This window comes from Lissotriton helveticus, chromosome 11 (genome assembly GCF_964261635.1).
Source record: "Lissotriton helveticus chromosome 11, aLisHel1.1, whole genome shotgun sequence".
NCBI lineage: Eukaryota > Metazoa > Chordata > Amphibia > Caudata > Salamandridae > Lissotriton > Lissotriton helveticus.
Window position 1 is genome coordinate 1,144,943,772 of NC_136072.1, and position 24,913 is coordinate 1,144,968,684.

The following is a 24,913-nucleotide window of genomic DNA, read 5'->3' on the forward strand; positions in this document are numbered from 1 at the left end:
GGGCCTCCCTGATGGTTTTAATGGGTCCTTATGAAGCTTAGGTAGTAGATACAAAATGGCAATTTTAGGTGTACGATTCAGTAAAAGGAATATTCATTCCATTCTAAAGTACCCTGTGTGTGCCAATTTTTCAGCATATTGTGATATGTAACAGTTGATTCCTCAATATTGGTTCTGTCTACAATTTCATAACATTCTATGTCTCCAAGCTGGCACATTCCTTCCTGTAGATAATCCTTAACATCCTGCACAACAACATTACCCCCTTTATCCGATTGACGGATAACTATACTCTGATCTAATTGTAGGGATTTGACAGCCATTCTTTGTTTTTTAGACAAATTGTCATTATGCCATTTTCTTTTTCTTTTAGCTAATGTTTTAAAATCAGCTATTACTAAAATTTCAAAGATGTCTATACCACACGGGGGAAGGGTGGGATTGAAATTCGATTTAGATTTAAAGTCATTAGGACAGCTAAGATTTGCTCTATATCCCAATGATTGAGCATTGATAGGGGTATTCATGGGAGTCCCTTCTAAATTATCCAATTCCAATTCCTTCATGGCAATTAAAGTATCCACCTCATTAATAGTGTCCTTCACTGGTATACCTCTTGATGGAATGTTTTGAGAACTGGAATTTTTTACTTTCAATTTATACCATTTATGTAACCTCAATTTTCTTGTAAAATGGTATAAATCCACCCTTTCCTGTGGATAAGAAAATGCAGTGGTGGGGCAAAATGACAAACCAAAATGCAAAACATCATGTTCAACAGTACCTAGAGGTCGGTTCAAGAGAGTTACCACATTTCTGCAGTCCATCATTTTCCTTGTTTCCTCTGGCCCCTTGTTTCCACTCCCACAGGGGTTGTCGTTGTTCTTCCTCCATCCGCCTCTCCTGATTTGTTTCCTGATGTTGCCTGTTCTCCGATGCTTTTCCATCTTCCTTTGCCTCGTCCGATGAATGCCCTTCCTCTTCCCCGACCTCTGTCTATCTGCCAGCTTGTTTGATTCTGGGTTTGATTCATTAATCGAAATTCCTCCCAAAAATGTGTCTGTTTAGATGTACTTTTATCAGTTGAAATGTGACTCTCACTGACATCATTTTCACCTCCACCGCCTGCTCCAGTATTATCCTTATGTTCATGGACTCCCTTGCGTTTGATGTTATCATATCTACGGCTAAAAGTAAAGATCCTGCCGTATTGATAGTCGATCTTGTCACGTAAGAATTTCCTCTCCTTTTTTGCTATAATCTCTTCTTCATGTTTTTCAATCTTTTTCATAATCTTCTCAATCTTTATTGTAAATACATCAGATTTCTCTTCTTTTTGTATTTCCTCTTTGAGCTCAGCAATTGATTTAAGCACAATTGTGCGTTTTTTCCATGCAAATTTAATCAATATTGTCAACATGCGATTTGAACAATCCATCAAATTACTGGAGCTGCCTTCCACCTAAACTTGGGAAGTACACAGAGTTCTCTCCTTTTTTGCATAATTCATGCGTCACTCTATGCCTGCAAGGGTATTGTTTTAACTTATACTGGGTGCTCCCTTGTGTCTGGACAAAGCTAATCCTCTCGGAAGAGCTGTAATGACAGCGGGGCACATGTCAAGGGTTGCTTTTGTTCATTTCAGGTTGGCTTCAATGGTATTTTACCAATTCAAGGCTGTAGTGTTGTGCCTGCAGTGATAAATGGCTTTTGTCGTTTTACAGCTCAGCGTGGACAGCAATTTGCTAATCCTATGCTTAAAGACTTTGCTGTATAAATGGCAAAAGACTTTGTCCATTTCTATCTCGGCATGGATAGCACTGTGCTAATCCTATGCTTAAAAACTTTGATAGAAAAGCAGACATTTGAGGTGAGCAAATGTAGAGTGTCGCTGGTGTTGAGGGTGCTCTACACAGGAGCTGCATTCCACCTAAACTTGGGAACTACCCAGAGTTCTCTCCTTTTTTGCATACATATCGCTGGAGAGCGATCCTGTTAGAAGACCACATTGCATCAAATTGAATTCGATACAGGAAGCGCCCGAGTGAGAGGAAAACGCCATTACACGAAAACCGATGAGCGAGCACTGACATCCGTGCAGGGTGGAGCGCTGAAGGTCGGGGCAGAGTCGTCGCCCGTACATGAGTCTCCCCTCCGGGTAAGTGCGGGACTACGGTGTTTTGTACTAACCTACTATTGAGAATTGGCACTAAGACCTCACCTCGAAGCGGCTTGTGTGAGAAAGGGAATCGGAGGTTTTGAACGCCGCGCAAACAAACAGAGCGGGTTCGTCCTTCGTCTCACGGAAGTAGCAGCTCCCGATTATAAACACTCACAGAGTGCCCTCCGTTCGTTGTGGGAAACTAATAACTAAAGATTATGGACACTGCATTTGATCTCTGAAAAAGATTGCAAACAGGGGAAGACACAAGAGCAATGGAAACGTGCACAAAAGGCTGCATCGATATTCCTGCCAGGAAGTGCGAGCCAAACAATGAAAAATACAGAAAATGTGGAGCAAACAACGTCAGATCCGAGTCTAAAACTGCTATATTTCCAAGTTGAAAAACAATACAAACGGGAAATAAACAAAAGTTGGGAAGGTCTGACTTTACAAAAGTATTTAGAAGTTGATAGAGTTCCACGAGTACTACGAATATTCATAATGCCAACCCATCCAGATACAAGAATGGATTTGCTGGAAGAATAGGGAACAAATAATATGGAGTGCAGTAAAAACATGATGCGCATCCTAATAAAACACTCAGAGAAGGATTTAGACGAAATACATTCCTTAATAAAAGACATAGAAGAAAAAATAACATCCAAAAAAGAAAAAAAGGATTCGGAAAAATTCCGCAAGGAAATGGAAGACCGCTTGGAAAAATATGAAGATGAAATTCAACAGCGCAAACAACGAAAGTTTCTAAGGGATGAAGCGGATTATAAAAATGGCCAAATTTTAACCTTTGCAAGGAGATTTGATGCCCTAAAAAGAAACTATGCAAAAGGACAGTCTCAAATAGAATCTGGAAGTGAATCGGATGTAAGCATAATAGATGGCAACACGACCAAAAGCCTGAAGGGAGGAACATCTACTTCTACTTTCTCTTTTTTAGAGGAGATGCATCTGGTCAATCTAGACCAGAACATATCGTAAATCGGGGACAGAACAGAGGCAGGGGCATAGGCAGAGGCAGAGGATTTGGAACAGACGCTACAAAATCTTCAGAAGCCACAGGAAAACCAGAAGATCAAAGCGTAAAAAGATCCTATCCTCTGAGAAATCGTACCAAAAGGAATTAATATCTGAAGATCTAGTGATTAATCTATCAGAGTATGTATTAACACCGACAGAACATCGAGTACTTAATAAAGGCCTTTCCTTTTGCCCACAAAAACATTTCAATTACACGGATACTAAAATTGACATCTACAAGTATATTCGTAAATTAAAACTTGCAAAAATCCATGCCAATAAAAAACCATCAAGTACAGAAATGGCAAAAGTCTCAACGGAACCAACAAATGAGAATGCAGCTCTCACAATACAAATAATACCACATCTGAAAAATCTTTATGATCTAGCGAATGAGCTATCGGAAGATGGGAGCACAGAAATTACGGTACTGGAAGACCTAGGGATAAATACAAAAAAACACACAAGTAGTGGATATAAAAAGAAATCAAAATACTGTCCACAACCTGCCCCAGGAAACAAAATTGATTCCTTCTCTGACGCAGTCATGGATGAGATAGGCAAAATGGAAAAAGTGAGGAACTGTAATAAGATCAGAGAAAATCTGTCGACCTCTGAAAATAAAGCACTTCAAGATCTTGCAAATAACATCAAAATCATAATAAAGCCCGCGGACAAGGGCGGCAATATTGTGATACAAAATGTAGAAGATTATAAAAAAAGAGGCCTATCGTCAACTTCATGATGAAAGCAAATACAAAAAACTGGCATCTAATCCAATACATAAGATGATTTTTGAAATTCGTAAGAACTTGGATGAATGGCACAATCATAAATTACTAAATACAGAGGAACATAAATTTCTATTCAAGGAAAATCCCACTATTCCAACAATATATTTCTTGCCGAAAGTGCACAAGACAATGATAAACCCTCCAGGAAGACCTATCTTGTCCTCATGTGACTCAGCATATGAAAACATCGCATCCTATATTGATCACTATTTGGCTCCTATGGTGGCAAACTTAAGTTCATATATCCAAGACACTGGAGACTTCCTCCGCATCCTCTCGAATACATCATGGAATCCATCTTACTTATTGATCACAATCGATGTAGTGTTGCTATATACGTCTAAGAACACTCAATTGGCCTGAATGCATGTGCATATTTTTTAAAACAAAGAAACATCAACGAACTGAGACACTCTGCCATGCTATTAACCATGATTCAAATGTGTTTAAATAACAACATCTTTTTCTTCGATCATAAAATTTACCATCAACTGTGTGGCTGTGCCATGGGCATGGCCTTCTCCCCCAACTATGCGAATTCAACCATGGGTTGGTGGGAGAAGGAGATAGCATGGAGCGCGGAGCATGGCGACACATTGGATAAGATCGTACTATGGACAAGATACATAGACGATCTTTTCCTGATCTGGAATGGAACCAAGGAGGACTTTGTCAAATATTTCGACCAATTAAATAAAAACAACATCGGGCTGTCCTTCACTTACAACATGAGCCGCCAAAGAATTGACTTTCTGGATATTTGTGTCTACATAGACCAAGACCAAATTCAAACCACTTTATACAGGAAGAAAACCGCGACAAACAGCATTCTACATGCCGAAAGTTTTCATCCTCAGTCAGTAATTCGAAGCATTCCATATGGAGAATTTGTAAGGATGAAACGTAACTGTTCTGAAGAAAAAATGCCAAAAACGAAATTGAGGAAAGTACCAAAAGACTAAGAGGAAGAGGGTACCGAGAACGAGAGTTAAAAACATGCACCAACAAAATTGAAAACCTTTCACGTACAGAAATCCTAATTAAAAAACCTAAGAAGCCAAAAGAAAAACAAACTCAACAAACTCCAAGATTGATTCTGTCATATAGTAAGGAGTCTCATAAAATACGCCAAACTGTGCAAAAATACTGGCCCATTCTCAAACAAGATGCAGATATGGCAACCCTGATAGGTCCAAATCCTTAAATCACGTTTAGGAAAGCGCCATCGATAAAGGATACAGTAATTCAGAGCCACTTCAGCCAAAAAAACAAAACTCTGAACTGGTTGGACAAACAACAAAGTGGTTTTACAAAGTGTCATGCCTGTAAAGCATGTAAAATTGGCGTAAACAAAAGGAACATAAGAGACCCAGAGGGAAGACTAATTGAAATCCACAAGAAGATCACATGTTTAACAAAATTCGTGGTATATGCCATTCACTGCAATTGCGGAATGCTTTATATAGGCAGCACTATCTGCAATTGGAAAAAGAATATATTGGAGCACCTAAGGGCAGTCAAAAATAAGGATCTATCATATGCCACAGCGCAACATCTTTTATCATGTCAAAATGGAGATTGGCGCAAAATGACTTACTTTGCAATTGACACTGTGGAAGATCATGAGAGAATGGGAGATCGGAAAAAGAAACTCCGACAATTGGAATCTAGATATATAATCAGACTACGGCCAAAAAACCCAAGACGCATGAACTTCGATGAAGAACTTTATGTGCACTTAGAATAAGATCAAGTCATGGGGCCCCAATGACAAGAGTTCTAAATGAGGACACCAAAACAAAGCATGAAACTGTAGTATAAAAAGGTTTATATAAAAAATGGGTACTATACCATTTACTCGGTGTAAAGATATACACATATAATTCTAGGAAGAACCTAAACAATTTTAGTACTACACTTTGAAAATGTTGAAAATGAAATTACAAGTAACACAATTGATATATCATGTGATGGAGCGAGCTACAGAATGAGATTTCGTTCAAACTCGCAAAGTTAAACTTCCATAAAACTGTAACCGTATTAACAAGTATGTGATGAAAAGTATTAACCAACATAGTTTTAAAATGCATTTACACAGCAGAAACACGAGGGACTAACTTATGTGCTCTATGTTGCAATTGCAAGTGCGTGGAAAATAATAAACTAACCTTGTCTATTGTCTTTGTCAGTATTAAATGCGGCTCTCTAACTAATGGCATGTGCTTATTTGTGTGCTTACGTTATGTCTTTTCTGTGGCAAAAGCTTGTGAAGAATCCTGCGGCCTAAAAGAAGAAGGTAGATATAAAATGCAGCTTTGTGTGCACAGCCAGGTAACATACATTAATGGGTTAATAATTAGCAAAGGGGGTGGGTAACAGAATGGGTTTCAATACTCTAATTAATTAATGTCTTGTGTTTGTTTGAATAATAGTTTCCGTCAGAGGCCTAAGGCCTGTAAAAGATGGCGTTTAGAATCCTGTACAGAGAAGAGCCTTGCACAAGAAGTGGAAACTTTTACCACATCGACAGTTTTGTCAGAAAATGCAGTTAAATAAGTTGTGCTAAACGTGCTCTTGGAGAGAAAGATTCAAGGACAGGAAGCGGCAAGATTGCCAAGCCAAGGAAGTCACGAACTGTAACTCGAGTGAAATGTTTAATTTTCGAGGAAGCAAAATGACACAAAAGCAAAGGACAATAGAGCTTAAGAAAAGCTCGATCTAGGTCGGAAAACGGTGATGACGCATCATGAACTGACATAAGTCAACCAATGAGAGTTCTGGATGGCAAAGAAAAGTGTACAATTTTGGGGAGATTACCTAGTTAGAAAGGTATAAAACCTGGCCCCATGGGCAGGAGGGCGCTTCTCGCTTTCCGATTCCTGAAGGGCGTGACGTGCTGTTGGACTCTGGCGCACGTAAGGACAGCAGTCTTTAATGACTATTCTTTTTATGGGGAGCGATTTTTAGACAGGGAAATAGAGTTTAGGGAATGGAAACTGTTATTTGCTTTTAATTCATGCTAACTGATTTGCCTTAAAAATGTCAGTCTAATAAGTCTTTTCCTTAATAAAATGCTGCTTTCATTTTGCTAATAAAATTAAGATTCTTATTTGAAAATGCTCTTTCTTTGAATAATAAAGAAAATAAAAATTTGATTTTGAAACAACAAGTTGGTCTTGTTTATTCATGGTCTAGTTACCATCAGTTGATCCATTTACCTAGTGACTTAATTAAAATGATATATGTTTAAAACCATGGTAAGAAATGATAAACTGCAGTTGTATATAAATATGTAAATAGTTTTGTGAATAGTTCTGTTTAATTAGGTCACATGATTCAATCGCTCAAAAATTGTCTCGTTGGCTATGGGCCTTGTTAGAGATTCATGATTAATGGTGAGTATTTGGGTGATAGGTAGCGTTGGTGAGACAGTTTTTCATTAGGAGCGCTGGATCAATAACTTGGTAGCAGAGTTCCGGTTACTATGGTAACGGACATGCTACATGGTAATTACATAGGATTGATGTCTAAAACATGTTAAGTTTGTCCTGTTGTTATATGTAGTCGAAAGGTTTTTTCCAGCAGTGTGAAAATTCGTGGCTTGCCGGCAAAAGTGTAGTGTAACAGGTGAAATTGCACAGTGCATTTGTTCTGTTTCAAAATAGTGGTATTTTTATATATCATTAGTGTTGTGGACGTACAGCACAAGTTTAGGGATTTTAGGTATGTAAGGTAGAATGTATAGTGAGGATTGTCTATGAAATCGTAGCTTTCGAGTATAGGGACACCTATCCTGTTTTAAAACTCACTGTGAAAAGAGTAGTAGAATTTATACAAGCTTGAGTGAAGGGTAAGGAAGCTTCGTCTATCTTACTGGCGAGTGAGGATTTCTATGGTGGGTTAAAGTCCTATTGAGATTCATGTATGCATGCTTAGGGTTTCTTCCATTTGAAAGTGCGTAAATGATTTTGTAATATCCGATCGAGTGAAACTTTGAATTGTTACTATATGTGCATTCAGAGAGAAACAAGTTTGTTATTACTTGTTAGAAGGGTAGAGTAGCCTTACTTTATCAACGAATTTGAATATTCTGTGAGAATAGCGTCGTCTATTCCACGCATAAGAATACTTGAATGACTGAGAAAGCTACCTCTTTATTTTAGGGAAACAGACAAATGGTTTGTTTTTGTGGAGTTACTAACTGAATTCCATTGAAAAGATTTGTAAAACTGGCGCTGTGAAAATATTTTGTAAAGGAGGTGTCATTGTCAGAGCGGAGCGAGGACAGAGAAGCTGCAGCGGCAGTATACGTCACTAGAGTCTCGCTGTGATTGGCTAGCATACGTCACGGTATTCGCGCACTGATTGGCGCCTGTGACTAGACAGGCTTGCAGCTGATTGGCTTATCCTGAAAAGCAGTAATTCTATTGGTTCAGCAGAATAGTGACGAAGCTTAACCTGATTGGCTTGTTGGTGAGTTTCGCGCACGGATTGGTTGATTTTACGGAACAACCAGGAAAGAAGCTTTCTTGGTTTCATAAATTGAAAAATATATTGAAACCTGACAAGAAAATTGAAACGCGAGGTGGAAGATTACTTCATAAGTATAAGACACCCGCAGCTTATATGTTAGGTGAATATGGTTATCATACTTGTCTTTGGATGGAAAATTGGATGGAATATACCAAAAATTATGGTGTATTAGCATGGCCGGAAGATGGGTCATTTAACATTAAGGTTTTGAAAAACTTAAGAGAAAAAATGATGACTCTTGTACCAAAGCCCAGACCTACTCAATTTGAGGCTTTAGCTGAATGGGAGGATGAGATGTTTGAATTGGAACGAGAAAGTAGAGGTGTAACAAAAGGTACAAGATTAGACATTAACCCCTTCCGCGCTAATGACAAAGCCAGCTCGTCATGGGCGTTACCTGCGCTACGCGGATGACGAGCTGGCTTTGTCATAAACAGCGCATTTTTTAAATTCCAGCGCACAGCGGGAAAACGCGGTAGCGCGGAAGCGGTTAACAGGGAAACTCATGAGGATAGAATGCGTTGATGGAGACGTGCAGACATGTGCGATGGTCTGTATCCAGCAAGATTTGGTGAGGCTACTGGTCAAAAGAATGCCCAAAAGAAAAATAATAATGATGAAGAAAATGATTTAGAAGATGCGGTTTTAGAGGAGATTTACATTACAAAACAGAAACTGCCACCTTATCAACCAGTTTGCTCATGGTCTTCCCCGAGAATTCCTCCAGGAACTTCTCCAAGTGCTCCTCCTAGAGAAATTATTGATGAGACACCACCCAGATTAAATCCGAATATTGTTAAAACTCCCGAAAGAGTAGAAACAAGAACTAATTCTAGTATATCTGGAGAAAATAGAAATTATGCTGGAACCCCAGTTCAGAGAAATGAAACCCCAAGAAATGTAATGAGAACAGAAAGATGTGAGGAAACACCAAATACGACAGAATATTTTCGATCAAAAGATGAATTAATACAGCAGTTAACTAAAAGCATGGAAGCAGTAACAGTACCAGTAACGATTGGACCTGTTCTTCCAGTATTTGATCAAAGGGAAGTTAGACTTTCAGCTTTTACTGTTCCATTAAATGCAGAAATTCAGAAAGTGGCTGAAACATTTTATTCAGATTTATCAGAAATTCACCGAGAGAAAACAATGATGCCCGATTTAACTTTTAATCAAAGTTTGACAAGTAGAACTCCAACTGGTGCAGATTCTGATTCTGGAAGTCCAGAAAAGAGCATAAATAAAATAGATTTAACGCATACCCCACAAACTCCAGAATTTAAATTACTTGAAGTTGCAAAGTTGAAAGCAGATTTGGAGGGGTGAACAACACTTACAACGCAACTTTTACATCGCAGAGCCTTTACAACGCAACCATTACAACACAAACTATTACAACGCATTGCTCTGGGGGGCGCTCTAGGATAGGGAATAGGTTAATTTACTATCCAATAACCTTCCCGAGTGTCCACGGGGACTGGAGTTGGAATAGTAAATTAAACTATTCACTATCCAGCGCCCCAAAGCACTATGTGTTGTAATGGACTGCGTTGTAATAATTGTGTTGTAAAGGCATGCGATGCAAATGCATGCGTTGTAATGTCATACATCCATTTGGAGGAATTGATTATTGGTACAATTGGACCTGACAGTTTAAAGCTATATCAGGATGATGAATTATTGTTTATTTGTAAAAGCATACAATGGAAAACGAAAACCAAGTATGACCAATTAGAGGAAATGGCTGCTGAATTCTATCAGAAATGCAAAATTGATCAAAAGATTGATCGATGGTATTCAATTGCCAGAGAAAATTGCTGTGGTAAAGTGCACAGCGCACAAGAAGGGTGACGACTACATGATAAAAGGAAATGCATATGCTGATGAAATTGCGAAATTCTGTGCAAAGAATAATATGTCCATTAATCGGGAAAAAGACAATGAACATGTTTTGAACTCACTTATGCTAATATCTGTAGTTGAGACATGGCAAGGAGTAAAAGACTTACAAGATGAGGCAGATGATGAGGAAAAAGACACTTGGTTAAGAGCTGGTTGCAGACAGCGAGAAGAAGATAAAATTTGGGTTCACAAAGATGATAGACCAGTAATGCCAGATAGCATGATTGCTGACATGGCACGAATGTATCATGGTCCAGGAAATTTAGGAAGAGATTCAATGATCACGTTGTTTAGGCAGACATGGTACAATCCCAAATTCAGGATAATTGCAGAATCTTTTTGTCAGAGATGTTTAATCTGCCAACAGTTCAATCCGAACAGAAAAACAGTTGTGAGCATGGGAACCATAGGACGGGAGGGTGGTCCTTTTACCAGATTACAGCTTGATTTCATTGACATGCCACCCCACAATAAGCTGAGATACGTTCTGGTGATAATCTGTCTGTTTTCGAGATGGGTGGAAGCGTTCCCAACGCGTCACAATGATTCAGTACTGTGGCAAAATTGCTTTTAAGAGAAATCATACCTAGGTATGGATTTCCGGTGACGGTCGAGACTGATCGTGGCACACATTTTGAAAACAGATTGTTACAATTGATTTGTGAAGCACTGGACATAAAGCAAAAGTTACACTTTGCTTACAGACCAGAAGCATCAGGTGTTGTTGAACAAGTGAATGGCACAATCAAGAATAGGATAGCCAAAATGTGTCTAGCTACAGGAATGAAGTGGACAGATGCACTTCCACTTGTTTTGATGTCTTTAAGAAGTACTCCAGATAGAAAAACAGGTTTGAGTCCACATGAGATACTCATGGGCAGAGTCATGAGACAAGCATTTGTTCCAGTTGACAAACTATTGAGCATTAGTGATAGCGTCATATTGGAATACTGCAAGAACTTGTCTGACGTGGTGACTTCTGTGTTCCATCAGGTGGGAACTGAAGTGATTACAAAGGAAAAGGAACAAGCTCATTATCTGTTACCAGGAGTTTGGGTGAGGACAAAAGTACACCGAAGAAGAAACTGTCTAGTACCAAGGTGGCAAAAGGCAAGACAGGTGATACTTGTCACAACAAATGCAGTAAAGTGTAAAGGTTTGAAGAGATTGATTCATGCTAGTCACACCATTCGAGTGCCACCACCTGAAAACCCTGACGAAGGTGACACAACAGCTGATTCAGATTCTGAAGAAGAACCAGAAAGAAATCCAGATCCTGAAGATCGACAAGAAGGTCGACATCTGGAAAATTCAAATTCGAATGAGGCATTGAATGATGAGATTGAAGAGGTTGTGATACAAGACTCTGAAAATGATGAAGATCTGCAAGATCAAGAAGCAGAAAAAGAGTCTGAACAAGGAGTGTTTCAAGATCAGGAGAGTATTGAAAAGCAGATTGGAAGCTCTGGAAGAAGGAACGAAAATTCTGAAACTGGTGGATTGGAAGTAATTCAAGAAGAAGAAGAAGACGAATTACCAAGTACCAGCTATAAGGAGTGAAGCTGCCGAGTAAAGAAGAACCTGAATCTAGAGCTGATATCTTAGATAGTGAAATTGATGAAAGTGATGATGAATCCAAAGTGAAGAGATCAAGAAAAAGAGCTTGGAGGGTAGAGTGCAATCTAACTGAACCAAAGAAGAAGTTATCAAGAAAAGGAGATAATTGGCCAAATGAAAACGAGTGCCTAAAATTCAAATTAGTGAACAGATCAAAAGAGCAGGTTAATAAGGTCTCAAGTCAGAAAGGAGACTCAGATAAGAAAAATCAAGCAGGAAAGAAAATAGAAGTGGTTAGCAATAGGGCAAAGAGGGTGATAAAGCCTAACCAAAAATATAAGTCACCTGAATGGACCTACATTATTATACCACCAGTAGTGGAAGTGAATAGCAGTAATCAAGAGGATTTAGATGACACAAGTGATAATGATTGATTTTGTTTTCAAACAAGGTTGAAATTTATATTTGGCATAAGGCCGAAGAAATTGTGTCAGGTGACACAAGGTTGAAGAAATTGTGTTAGCTGGAAAAACACATTGATGTAAGACGTAAGGTCGAAGAAAAGTTGTTAGAAAGTAGGGTTTTCTTTTTTTTAAAAAAGTAAAAACAGGGGGGTGTATGTATATTTAGTGATTTTTAATTTTTAATTTGTTTTGTAAGGCTCTTGTTTCAAAGTAAAGATGTCTTCTACTAATAACAATTCGAGATGCTCTATTTTAAGAAGATGTTGCAAAATGTCTTCTATTTGTGTGATCCTAATAATTTTGGTTTGCTTAATTTTAGCTGTCATTTTCCCTTTTGGAATTGACGAAGAATTGTACAAAACTAATATGACTAGTAAAGTTGTGGCTAAACAAGATAACCATGGTGCAGTAGGCAAAACTAACAGAGTCATTGAACACAGACCAGAGATCCACCAAGATAGATCTGTTGGTGATTTTTCTAGTAATACCTTTTCAAGACTTTTATCTGAATATGTTAAGGTGAAGAATGTGAAAGATTGTTACATTTGTGTGAAACTACCTGCTTCTGTTTCAGAAGGGGTTACCTATAACATGCTTCCTCTTACTTATGGCATCACATGTAGTGTAATAGCTAGTTTGTTTTATCGGACAGGTCGTCTAGAGTATTATTACTCTAATTATGACGATATTTTTGCAAATTTAAAAGTTGACAACAGCCTGAATAAACTGAAACATACTAAACAGATAAGGGAATTTTTCATAGTAGCTAATGAACTCACTTATGAGTACACTTTTAGAAATAATTTAACATGCAAGTTGAGGTCGGAAGAAAAATCTTTCTTGAACATGGTTGAAGAGAAAAGGGCAATTTATAAGCGAAACGAGATGTTGAAACAAACCAAATCTAAGTTTTGGCAGATTGAGGATGAAAAGCTCAATGGTAGAACTGAGAATGTTGCTATTCACATAGATAAACCTGTTAGTGGAAAGCTTTGTATTAGGAGAGATAACACGCTGTTTGACAACTACTTTGTAGGAGCTAGTCAATGTGAAGATACTTATCAAATCCTAGGCGGATGGAGATTCAAAGGTGGCAAAGATCCAATTTTTCCTGGAATTTATTTTGTGTGTGGGAATAAAGCTTATTACAATCTGGGACTTGCTACTTTGGTTTAGTTTTTCCAAAAATTTTCCATGTAGATAGAAATGTAAAGGGTTCATTTGAAATTAGCAATCATCTGAGCAGATTAAGAAGAGAAAGCTTTTCAGAAATTCTGGGTGACATATTTGGTGCAGTAATACCTATGGTGGGTATAACCCTGAATGCAATCAAACTCAGAGAAATGTCTACAATTGTTGATAGATTGTCTACTGATACTGCTAGTGGATTTCAATTAGTAAATACAGAACTTATTGCCATGAGACCGATGGTAATGCAGAACCGTCTTGCTCTAGACATTCTGCTAGCTAAAGAGGGAGGAGTCTGTGGAATATTGCATGTCCAGCATTGCTGCACATATATCCCAGACAAAAGCCAGAATATAGAATTGTACATCAAGAATATTACTGAATTACATGCTGAGATAGAACCTATAGAATATGAAGATTTTTCAGAACGTTTGAGCAAAAGATTTGCAGCAATCAAAAACTGGTTTCAAAAGGTTGGTAGTTCAATTTTAGGCAAAATACTGAGTCCTTTATTAGTCATAGTCTTTGTGATACTTTTGTTAAAAATTAGTTGCATGTTACACAAGAGAAAGAAATATCTAAGGGAAAAGATAAGAATTTACAAACTCAGAAAAGAACAGGAAAAAGAAATAGAATTAGAAGAGTTCCGTAGATCCCAATATGAGAGTTACAAGCAAACAGCTGAATCGAAAGTTTAGAAATACTAATACTGTGAATGTCCAAAACATGTTCAAGGGTTAAATTTTTGCTAAAAATTTTGGGTGTAGTTTGGTGATTTTGAACTCACCGATAAGGGAGTTGATGGAGCGAGCTAGAGAATGAAATTTCGTTCAAACTCGCAAACTTAAGCTTCCATAAAACTGTAACCGTATTAACAAGTATGTGATGAAAAGTATTAACCAACATAGTTTTAAAATGCATTTACACAGCAGAAACACGAGGGACTAACTTATGTGCTCTATGTTGCAATTGGAAGTGCGTGGAAAATAATAAACTAACCTTGTCTATTGTCTTTGTCAGTATTAAATGCGGCTGTCTAACTAATGGCATGTGCTTATTTGTGTGCTTATGTTATGTCTTTTCTGTGGCAAAAGCTCGTGAAGAATCCTGCGGCCTAAAAGAAGAAGGTAGATTTAAAATGCAGCTTTGTGTGCACAGCCAGGTAACATAAATTAATGGGTTAATAATTAGCAAAGGGGTGGGTAACAGAATGGGTTTCAATACTCTAATTAATTAATGTCTTGTGTTTGTTTGAATAATAGTTTCCGTGAGAGGCCTAAGGCCTGTAAAAGATGGTGTTTAGAATCCTGTCCAGAGAAGAGCCTTGCACAAGAAGTGGAAACTTTTACCACATCGACAGTTTTGTCAGAAAATGCAGTTAAATAAGTTGTGCTAAACGTGCTCTTGGAGAGAAAGATTCAAGGACAGGAAGCGGCAAGATTGCCAAGCCAAGGAAGTCACGAACTGTAACTCGAGTGAAATGTTTAATTTTCGAGGAAGCAAAATGACACGAAAGCAAAGGACAATAGAGCTTAAGAAAAGCTCGATCTAGGTTGGAAAACGGTGATGACGCATCATGAACTGACATAAGTGAACCAATGAGAGTTCTGGATGGCAAAGAAAAGTGTACAATTTTGGGGAGATTAGCTAGTTAGAAAGGTATAAAACCTGGCCCCATGGGCAGGAGGGCGCTTCTCGCTTTCCGATTCCTGAAGGGCGTGACGTGCTGTTGGACTCTTTGGCGCACGTAAGGACAGCAGTCTTTAATGACTATTCTTTTTAGGTGGAGCGACTTTTAGACAGGGAAATAGAATTTAGGGAATGGAAACTGGTATTTGCTTTTAATTCATGCTAACTGATTTGCCTTAAAAATGTCAGTCTAATAAGTCTTTTCCTTAATAAAATGCTGCTTTCATTTTGCTAATAAAATAAAGATTCTTCTTTGGTTAATAAAGAAAATAAAAATTAGATTTTGAAACGACAAGCTGGTCTTGTTTATTTATGGTCTAGTTACCATCAGTTGATCCATTTACCTAGTGACTTAATTAAAATTATATATGTTTAAAACCATGGTAAGAAATAATAAACTGCAGTTGTATATAAATATGTATGTAAATAGTTTTGTGAATAGTTCTGTTTAATTAGGTCACGTGATTCAGTCGCTCAAAAAGTGTCTCGTTGGTTATGGGCCTTGTTAGAGATTCATGATTAATGGTGGGTATTTGGGTGATAAGTAGCGTTGGTGAGACAGTTTTTCATTAGGAGCGCTGGATCAATAACTTGGTAGCAGAGTTACGGTTACTATGGTAACGGGCGTGCTACATGTTAATTACATAGGATTGATGTCTAAAACAGCCAGCCCCCCTTCTTAAAAAAATAATACTGGCATCGCCCCGAAGGCCACGCCACCTCAATGCACCACTCTGCAAACGCGCCATATGGCGCGTTTGCAGAGGGGGAACAAATTCCCCTTGAATACTGGGGGTCCCTGGGGGCCAACTAGCCCACCAGGTACCTCCAGTATGCCCCAGGGAGCTCCGTTGCAGAGAAGTGTTCTGCGGCCACGCCCCTTTTTACACCTCTCTGCAACGCAGCTCTGTGGTGCTTACTGGAGGTAGCTGGTGTGCTAGTTGCACCCCAGGGACCCTCAGTATTCAAAGGGACTTAATCCCCCAACCTAAAACACGCCACGGGGCACGTTTGCACAGTGGAGAAGGGAGGGGGCGGGGCCTGAGTTCACATGTGTGCAAACACACCATGTGGCGCGGTTTAAGTTGGAAAATTAATTCCTTGTCAATACTGAGGGTCCCTGGGGGCAGCTAGCCGACCAGGTACCTCTAGTAAGTGCCACGGAGCTGCGTATTGTAAAAAGGGGCGTGGCCTCTGAACACCTTTCTGTAACGCAGCCCCCTGGCGCATACTAGAGGTACCTGGTGGGCTACTTGGCCCCCAGGGGACCTCAGGATTCAAGGGCACTTAATCCTGCAGCTTAAAACGTGCCACAGGGCGTGTTTGCACACATGTCACCTCAGGCCCTGCTCCCTTCCTTCACCATTGTACAAATATTCCTCTAAAATCAGCCGAACTACGAATTCCGATTTACTCACCTGTTATCAGGAGAGAACCCAGTGCGGCATCTTTTATCCCAGCACTGACCCTGAAAAGTAATCCTAAGCGTACTTACAGTAACTTGTATTTTCTTCCATAGAAATCCATTGTGTGGTTTTCAGCAGAAAAGTTTCTAAGTATTGATTTTTGAAACATACAAATATTCCTCTAAAATCAGCCGAACAACGAATTTCGATTTACTCACCTGTTATAAGGAGTGACCTCAGTGCTGCTTCTTTTAGCCCAGCACTGACCCTGAAAAGTAATTCTAACCATACTTACCAGTAACTTGTATTTCCTTCCATAGGAATCCATTGTCTGGTTTTCACCAGAAAAATTTCCAAGTGTCTATTCTCACAAACTACAAATATTCCTTAAAAATCACCTGTATGATGCATTCTTTCAACTGTTTACAGGAGATGCACCAGTGCTGGATCAAGGATCTACCACTGAGTAAGAAAAAGTAACGATAACACTAATTACTTGCTTAGTGAATTTCCTCCCATAGGATAACATTGGAGATACTAAGTGAAAAAGTTTCTGTCAACTTGTAAAATACAATAATATTCCTTAAAAATCACTACTGTAACCAAAATGCTTTTACTCAACTGTTTACAGGAGATGTCCCAGGACTGAAACTAGGATCCAGTCCTGCGGCTAGAAAAGTAATCCATAAAGTAACTAATTGCGTTTAACTACAAATTCCCATTCGGCTCAATGTTGCATTGTGTTTGAAATTGTGTGGTCCATTGCAACAACTGTAACTACTGTACTTAAAACTCTATTGCCTATTTGCAAAGTGTTTAAATTAAAGTAATTCATTCTGTGAAAGTATATTTTGTAATGTAATGTATAATGTAATTATAATGTAATTTAAAAATTAAAATATCTAAAAATAAATCGTTTTAAAAATTTAGTAAATTAGTATAAAAAAAATTAATATAAGAATAAATACATTTAAAAATTATCATTTACAAAACCTTTGAAATTCACTGAAAAAACCATTGGTTTCAGACATGTTATAGTTAGGAATTAGCATTTAAAAAACCTTTGAAATTCACTGAAAAAACCATAGGTTTCAGACATATTCTAGTTAGGAATTAGCATTTAAAAAACCTTAGAAATCCACTGAAAAAAACATAGGTTTTAGGGGTGTTATAGTTAGTTGGACATTTCGCTCGTACAAAACCATTGAAATTCCCGCGTTATAGTTAGTTGTACTAACTATAACTCACGCACCCGCAATCCACTGCTGATTATGTCACATATTACATCATTCATGACTTGGTCAGTGACATCACTGATGACATCACTGATGACATCTCAAATGACATCACGGATTACATCACTGATTACATCATCCACGTGATAATCTGATACATCTTATCATACACTAGTATAACCTTTTAACACTCATTATAAAATATGGAGTACCATATTTGAAACCATTGACACACCAATACAAGTTTCTAAAAACAAACTCAGTGATTCCTAAATCTACACACACATCTAAACACTTAGCTATAGATTCCCTCATACATGCCAACAAAGATCAATAGAACACTATTAAATATACTTATACACCTACATCAACATTACACACCAGCACACATCCTATTCACTTATGCAGACATTCTACTCACTATGCAAACAATTGATCATACTTATATTTACTAAGCTACACACTTACACAAACACCACTTTATGTATTCATATAGATAGTAAGTCATACTTAGTGTGTTATAAAATCACTATTACATGTATACAGTTATCCATACATCACTCATACAATCACTGAGTCTTATGTATACTTATTTATATACAACAACTGTCACATACACTCCCTTTTATATTTCTAGTTTGTTGGACATGTATCATTGAGAAATATATTTACTCATCACCACACCCATAAAGAGATTCACTCACCCAAACAACTGTTTCCACATACAGTCTTAACCTCATATACCTACTAAATAAACTATTTACACATCTTTGGACAGTCACACACCTCCCACCCAACCACACACATTCATTCACTATCCCATACAAATACTCACTTAACTAATTAATAAGTAATATAGACTTTCACATAGCTAGTAACCAACGTATGTAGTAGTTTACACAACAAGAGATAGGGTGATACGGGTATTCACACAGTTTAATCACTATCCCATATATTTAGTGAGACACTTTAAATTTATCACTTAGACAGTTAATCACATTGCTACTAAATCCTCCATTTAGACACTTATACATCCACTCAGTCTTCAAGACAGATTGCTATATATATATATATATATTATACTTATTTAAATATCGAAACAAACTACATTCACTGGATGATGTCATCAGTGAAGTCATCAGTGATATAATTTGAGATGTCATCAGTGATGTCACTGACAATGTCATGAATTATGTAATATGTGACATCATCAGCAGTGGATTGCGGGCGCGCGAGTTATAGTTAGTATAACTATCACGCGGAAATTTCAATGGTTTTGTACGAGTGAAATGTCCAACTAACTATAACACTCCTAAAACCTATGGTTTTTTCAGTGGATTTCTAAGGTTTTTAGGTCTCGCCTGCCGATGCGCTTGCGCATTCGAGTTGGCGAGAGATATAGGGGCTTATCCAGAGTTTAACCAAAGTGGCGATTTGATGCAGTGCATGTGCGCTTTTAGGTCAATGCGCAAGTGCAATTAGTTAAAATGCGCGTGCACAGCATCAAATCGCCAGCCATCTGTTCCCCGGCTTGGTGCCGCCAGCAGCTCTTCCTGCTCCGCTCCGCCCCCTGCTGCATCAAAGCGTGCGCTCTGACTCAGCCATTTCTCCTCCCCTTTCAGTTTCACGGCCGCCAGGCCGTGTCTCCTGTTTTGTTAGGTCTCGGCCTATTCCATTCCGCAGAAATGAATAGGACGAGTCTATTGTTGTGAAACTAAAAACTTTTTGTTTAAAAACTGTTGAAATCATAATGTGTGACATCAATCTACTTCTAAAATAGCACTCTTGAACAGCAGGCCGCTGGAGCATGTGAAGGAATCCTGCGCATGTTTATGGCAGCTTTAGAACATGCAATCCATGTATGACACCGGCCCAGATCACGTTCACCAGTGATCTTTCCCTCATGCGCATACTTGTAAAATATTAATGCCTGGCACCTGCTTCACGTGCAAAATGCGTCAGTAAGGCCACATGGCTGCAAATTAAATCCCAGAAATGTTGTTTGTGACGGATGACACGTCCCAGATGTCAACACGCGCGGGCAGCTATATTTTGTATTTGATGCATGGACTTTAAAGCTATCCCGAAAAAACATGACTGCAGCATCATTTTTTCCTGTGATGCTGCCTTGGTGTCGACGGGATATATCATTCCTCGACAGGGGCCTAATTTACGGTGAAATGAAGCGTCAGTCTCCCGTGCCGCGCTATTCATTCGGATGTGTTGTGCTTGGCAGCGCGTGCCACGGTCCCTCCATGAGATCATTGAAAACAATGGGGTAGACCCAGTAAGTCAAAGGACCTGGGTAATAGTATATATAAAAAGTGTGGTCCTAGACAAAACTCTGAATATCAATTAATGTAAATCTTAATTTTTCACAAAACAAATGATCAGATTGAATCTGCAACCAAGAGGAGGAGATATATTACTTGCATATTACGCTATAAATGCAGCAAACCCAACACAGCCATATCAAGAAAACAATGTTACTTGATGTCACATTTATATCACAATTTTATTTACATATTCATAAAATAATTAATAAGTAAAGAGAGGGGAAGAGAGAAAAGGGGTGCTCAAGTGAATTGAAGATGAAAATTAGCTCAAAGGACAAGATTAAAGTAAATTATGTTGCACAGCAAAGCCTACCCATACAGTTCTATATACATTATTTTACAAAACAAGGGACATGGAACAGGGACAAGGGTATAATTGGTGTAGGCCTCAAACTAATGGGGGCGTAATCGTCGACGTTTCGACCCTGGCGCAAATCGGGAAATTCACGACCTCTGCTGAGTGTCTTCTTCAGGGCAGTAACGGGGGGAAGGGGACAGACCTAGAAGGTAATTAAATGCGGATTAGAATTACTCATACTATAAAGGGTTTCCTTAGTGATTAAATTAGAAGGTGTTGGGTACGTTACCACACAAAATTTGTGGAGGTGTGTCACGCCAATTCAACTGGACGGGCCACCTGAGGAAGATAAAACAAAAAAAGAGACCGACCAAATATTTAAAAAAAGAGAGCCCTCAGGGTAAATACCACAAGGGTAACTCACCCGGATCTGGTATCAAAGTGGTGATATTGGAGGTCATTCGTTTAGAGGCACTATTAAGGATAACCCGGACCAGATGACTGTAGGGGACCTATAAGGGAACAAGCATAGCGGAGGTCAAGTCAAAAGCCAGTAATCAGACTGCCATTAGTCCATTAGCGTTCCGTAATCAGTTTACCTCGTTAATGTTCCTCTGTTAGATGTAAAAAAATCCAAAAGGCCACCGAAACGGGTTATTTGGGGCAAAACGATACAATTGAACTGAATCTCTTTGCGGTTTGCAAAGGATGGACGGCGCGTCCAGGTTCTCCCGCAACGTGAAATCACGTGATAGACGCCGCCAACCACATCTATTAGTCCAACTGGTGAAAGTAGACAAAGGACTAATTCCCTCGTATCCTTAGTCTGATTACTGCCGGGTAGAGATAAAGAAGGGACTACTTCACCGGCATTAAAACGGGCATTGTTTCTCTAGTATACGCCATTAAAGAGTGGGGAGGAAACTAATTGCCCACTAAATTATACAAGATGTATGTCAACATGAAGCAAGCCCAAATTATTTAGACAAATTACCAGCCGGAATGAGTGGTAAATTGGATATATAACTGAATAAATGACAATTTAAAATATTTAAAACTAATCTCAGCAACTGCATGAGAGACATTAACTAGGCAACACATGATGAATTGCATAGATGTATCTGTCTACGTCCAAATCAAAATACAAAGAGCCAACATGCTTACATTTGTGCAAAAACAGTTATACATATAAGTACAATTACTACATCACTAAACAACAAATCACAACAATTAATACAAATACATAAACAAACAAACACATGAAGATATATATAGTGTCATAGCCCTATTGGTTATTGTTACATACTAGTGGTATTCAAACAGTCTATCATGGATATCATTCAATAGGGGTAGTCAACGATTGGGATTTGAAGCCATTTGTCTCATTACGTCCTCCTGTTCATTCAAACCCCTATTTACGGTATTAAAGAGATGCATCCACCTGCATTCTCGGGTACTGATGACCTTTGAAAAATTCCCTCCACGGAGGTTCTGTGTTACTTTCTCAATTACCCACCACCTGAGACTCTCAGGGTGGTGGTTAAATTTGACAAAGTGTTCACCCAGGGGGCCTCCTTGTACTTTACAATGTACCCTGCTGCAGTGCTGTAGAATACGGGTTTTCACTTTCTGGGTTGTCTGCCCTATGTACATAAACCCACAGGGGCAAAGGATGGCATAAATTACCCCCATGGTATTGCAGTTAGTGTGACTTTGCAACGTATGTGTGTAATTGTTATATGTACATTCTTTAGTTTCTACAGCCATAGTGCATGCCTTGCAGGATCCACATTTGTAGTGGCCCGCCAAAGGTGGAAGGTTCCATAGTACTGTCTGTGATTCCACACTTTTCTTTTGTAGCATAGAATGCACTACGTAGTCTCTCACACTCCTTCCCTTCCGAAAGGCATGCATTGGGGGATCCGGCAGACCTGTCTCTTCTGCCACCAGATGCCAATGATTGTTAATGACCCTTTTGATTTCCGTACTCCTGGTGTTAAACGTTGTTACACATATCAACCTCCTCTCATCACTCTCATTCCTTATTTTAGTTACTAGAAGCACCTCCCTGTGGCAAAACCATGCTCTTTTCCGTGCCTTCCTTACCAAACTTCTAGGATAACCCCTTTCCATCAGTCTTGTCATCAGAATAGAGGATTCAGAAAAGTAGTCTGTCTTACGGCTACAATTCCTCCGCAACCTCAGGAACTGTCCATATGGGAGATTATCCCTGAGGTTGCGTGGATGGTGGCTCGAGTATCTCAAAAGGGTATTCTTCTCTGTCGGTTTTCTAAACAGAGTAGTGTGCAAAAAAACCTTCCTCTTCCTTTATGGTGATATCCAAAAAATGTATAGCTTGATTACTACATTCTATAGTGAATTGGATGTTATTGTCTCTCCCATTTAACCAAATATGGAAGGCCATCAGATCTTCTTGCGAACCTTTCCACATGAGAAAAACGTCGTCAATATAGCGACACCATAAGGTAATATTCTCTATATGTGGATTGTTCTCACAGAAGACCAAATCATGTTCAAACCGATCCATATAAATAATTGCCAGATTAGGGGCAAAACTCGCCCCCACGGCCACGCCATTTGTCTGAACGAAATATTCTCCATCAAAAATAAAGAAATTACGTTTCATGGCAATTTCCAAAAGATCAATTATGAAATTCGTAGGGACTCTATGTGGTCTGATTCTTTCCTCCAATACATTTCTTATGACCTCCAGAGCAGCATGTTGTGGAATGTTCTTTCTACAGCAAAAAACCCAAACTGCACAGCGTGTTTTGTACTTGGCTCTTGGGCATCAGCTGATATACATAGAAGACATAACACACTAACATACTTGAGCAAGTGAGATGATGTACTCATTATGAAGAAAGAGCTACCCTGGTATCAGAAAGAACACGCAGAAGAGAAACCGTATGGATATCTAGAATGTGGCAAACATTTGTTAGGCGCAGAAAGAGCAAGTGCAACATCATAAATTCCTACTGGAGAAAAAACATATTGATGAACTGAATGTGGAAAAGTGTTCTTTGCAATGAAAGACCTAATGCAGCGTCAGAGTGTCCACGTAGAGGAGAAACCATATAAATGTACAGAATGTGACAAAACATTTAGAACAAAGGGAGAGCAAAAGCTATATCAGAAAACCCACACTGGGGAGAAACCATACCCATGTATGGAATGTGACAAGGCATTTAAAACAAATGGAGAGCTAAAGCTACATCAGAAGATCCACACTGGGGAGAAACCATATCCATGTACGGAATGTGACAAGGCATTTAAAACAAATCGAGAGCTAAAGGTACATCTGATAACCCACACTAGGGAGAAACCATATCAATGTAAGGAATGTGACAATGCATTCAGTACACATGGAGCGATAAGGCGACATCAAAAGGTCCACACTGGGGAGAAACCATATCAATGTACAGAATGTGACAAGGCATTTATAACAAATGGAGAGCTAAAGCGACATCAGAAAATCCACACTGGGGAGAAACCATATCAATGTACAGAATGTAAAAAAAAATTCAGAAGGAGGACGTATCTAAAGCAGCATCAACAAATCCACACTGGGGAGAAACCATATGAATGTATGGAATGTGACAAAGCATTTATAACAAATGGAATGCTAAAACAACATCAGAAAATCCACACTGGAGAGAGACCATATGAATGTACGGAATGTGACAAAGCATTTATAACAAATGGAATGCTAAAACAACATCAGAAAATCCACACAGGAGAGAGACCATATGAATGTACGGAATGTGACAAAGCATTTATAACAAATGGAATGCTAAAACAACATCATAAAATCCACACTGGAGAGAGTCCATATGAATGTACGGAATGTGACAAGGCATTTATAACAAATGGAGGGCTAAAGAAACATCAGAAAGTCCACACCGGGGAGAAACCCTATGAATGCACTGATTGTGAGAAGGCAATATTTTATTAAGGGCATCCTAAAGCGGCATCAAAAGATCCACTCTGGGGAGAAACCGCAAGACTGTGACAAGGCATTTATTAAAAAGGCAAGTCTAATACAACATCAGAAAGTCCACACCGGATAGAAACCATATGAATGCACTGAATGAGATAAGGCATTTATTAGAAAGTCACAACTAATGCAACATCAGAAAGTCCACACCGGGGAGAGACCCTTTGAATGCACTGAATGTGACAAAGCATTTATAACATTAGGGGCCAAATGTAGGTCGCCAATTACCGGTCGGTAACGGCCGTTACCGACCGGTAATTGGTTTTTGAGATGTAGGGGGCCCGAATTTTA

General features: G+C 38.8%; 1 protein-coding gene across 1 annotated transcript; it reads left to right on the forward strand.

The window, feature by feature from the left end:
- Positions 1-23,616: 23,616 nt before the first annotated feature.
- LOC144791595 (uncharacterized) lies at positions 23,617-24,590 on the forward strand. The gene has a single exon (XM_078666319.1). It carries the CDS (start codon positions 23,654-23,656, stop codon positions 24,578-24,580), a length of 927 nt encoding a protein of 308 aa, XP_078522445.1. The 5' UTR covers positions 23,617-23,653; the 3' UTR covers positions 24,581-24,590.
- Positions 24,591-24,913: the final 323 nt, after the last annotated feature.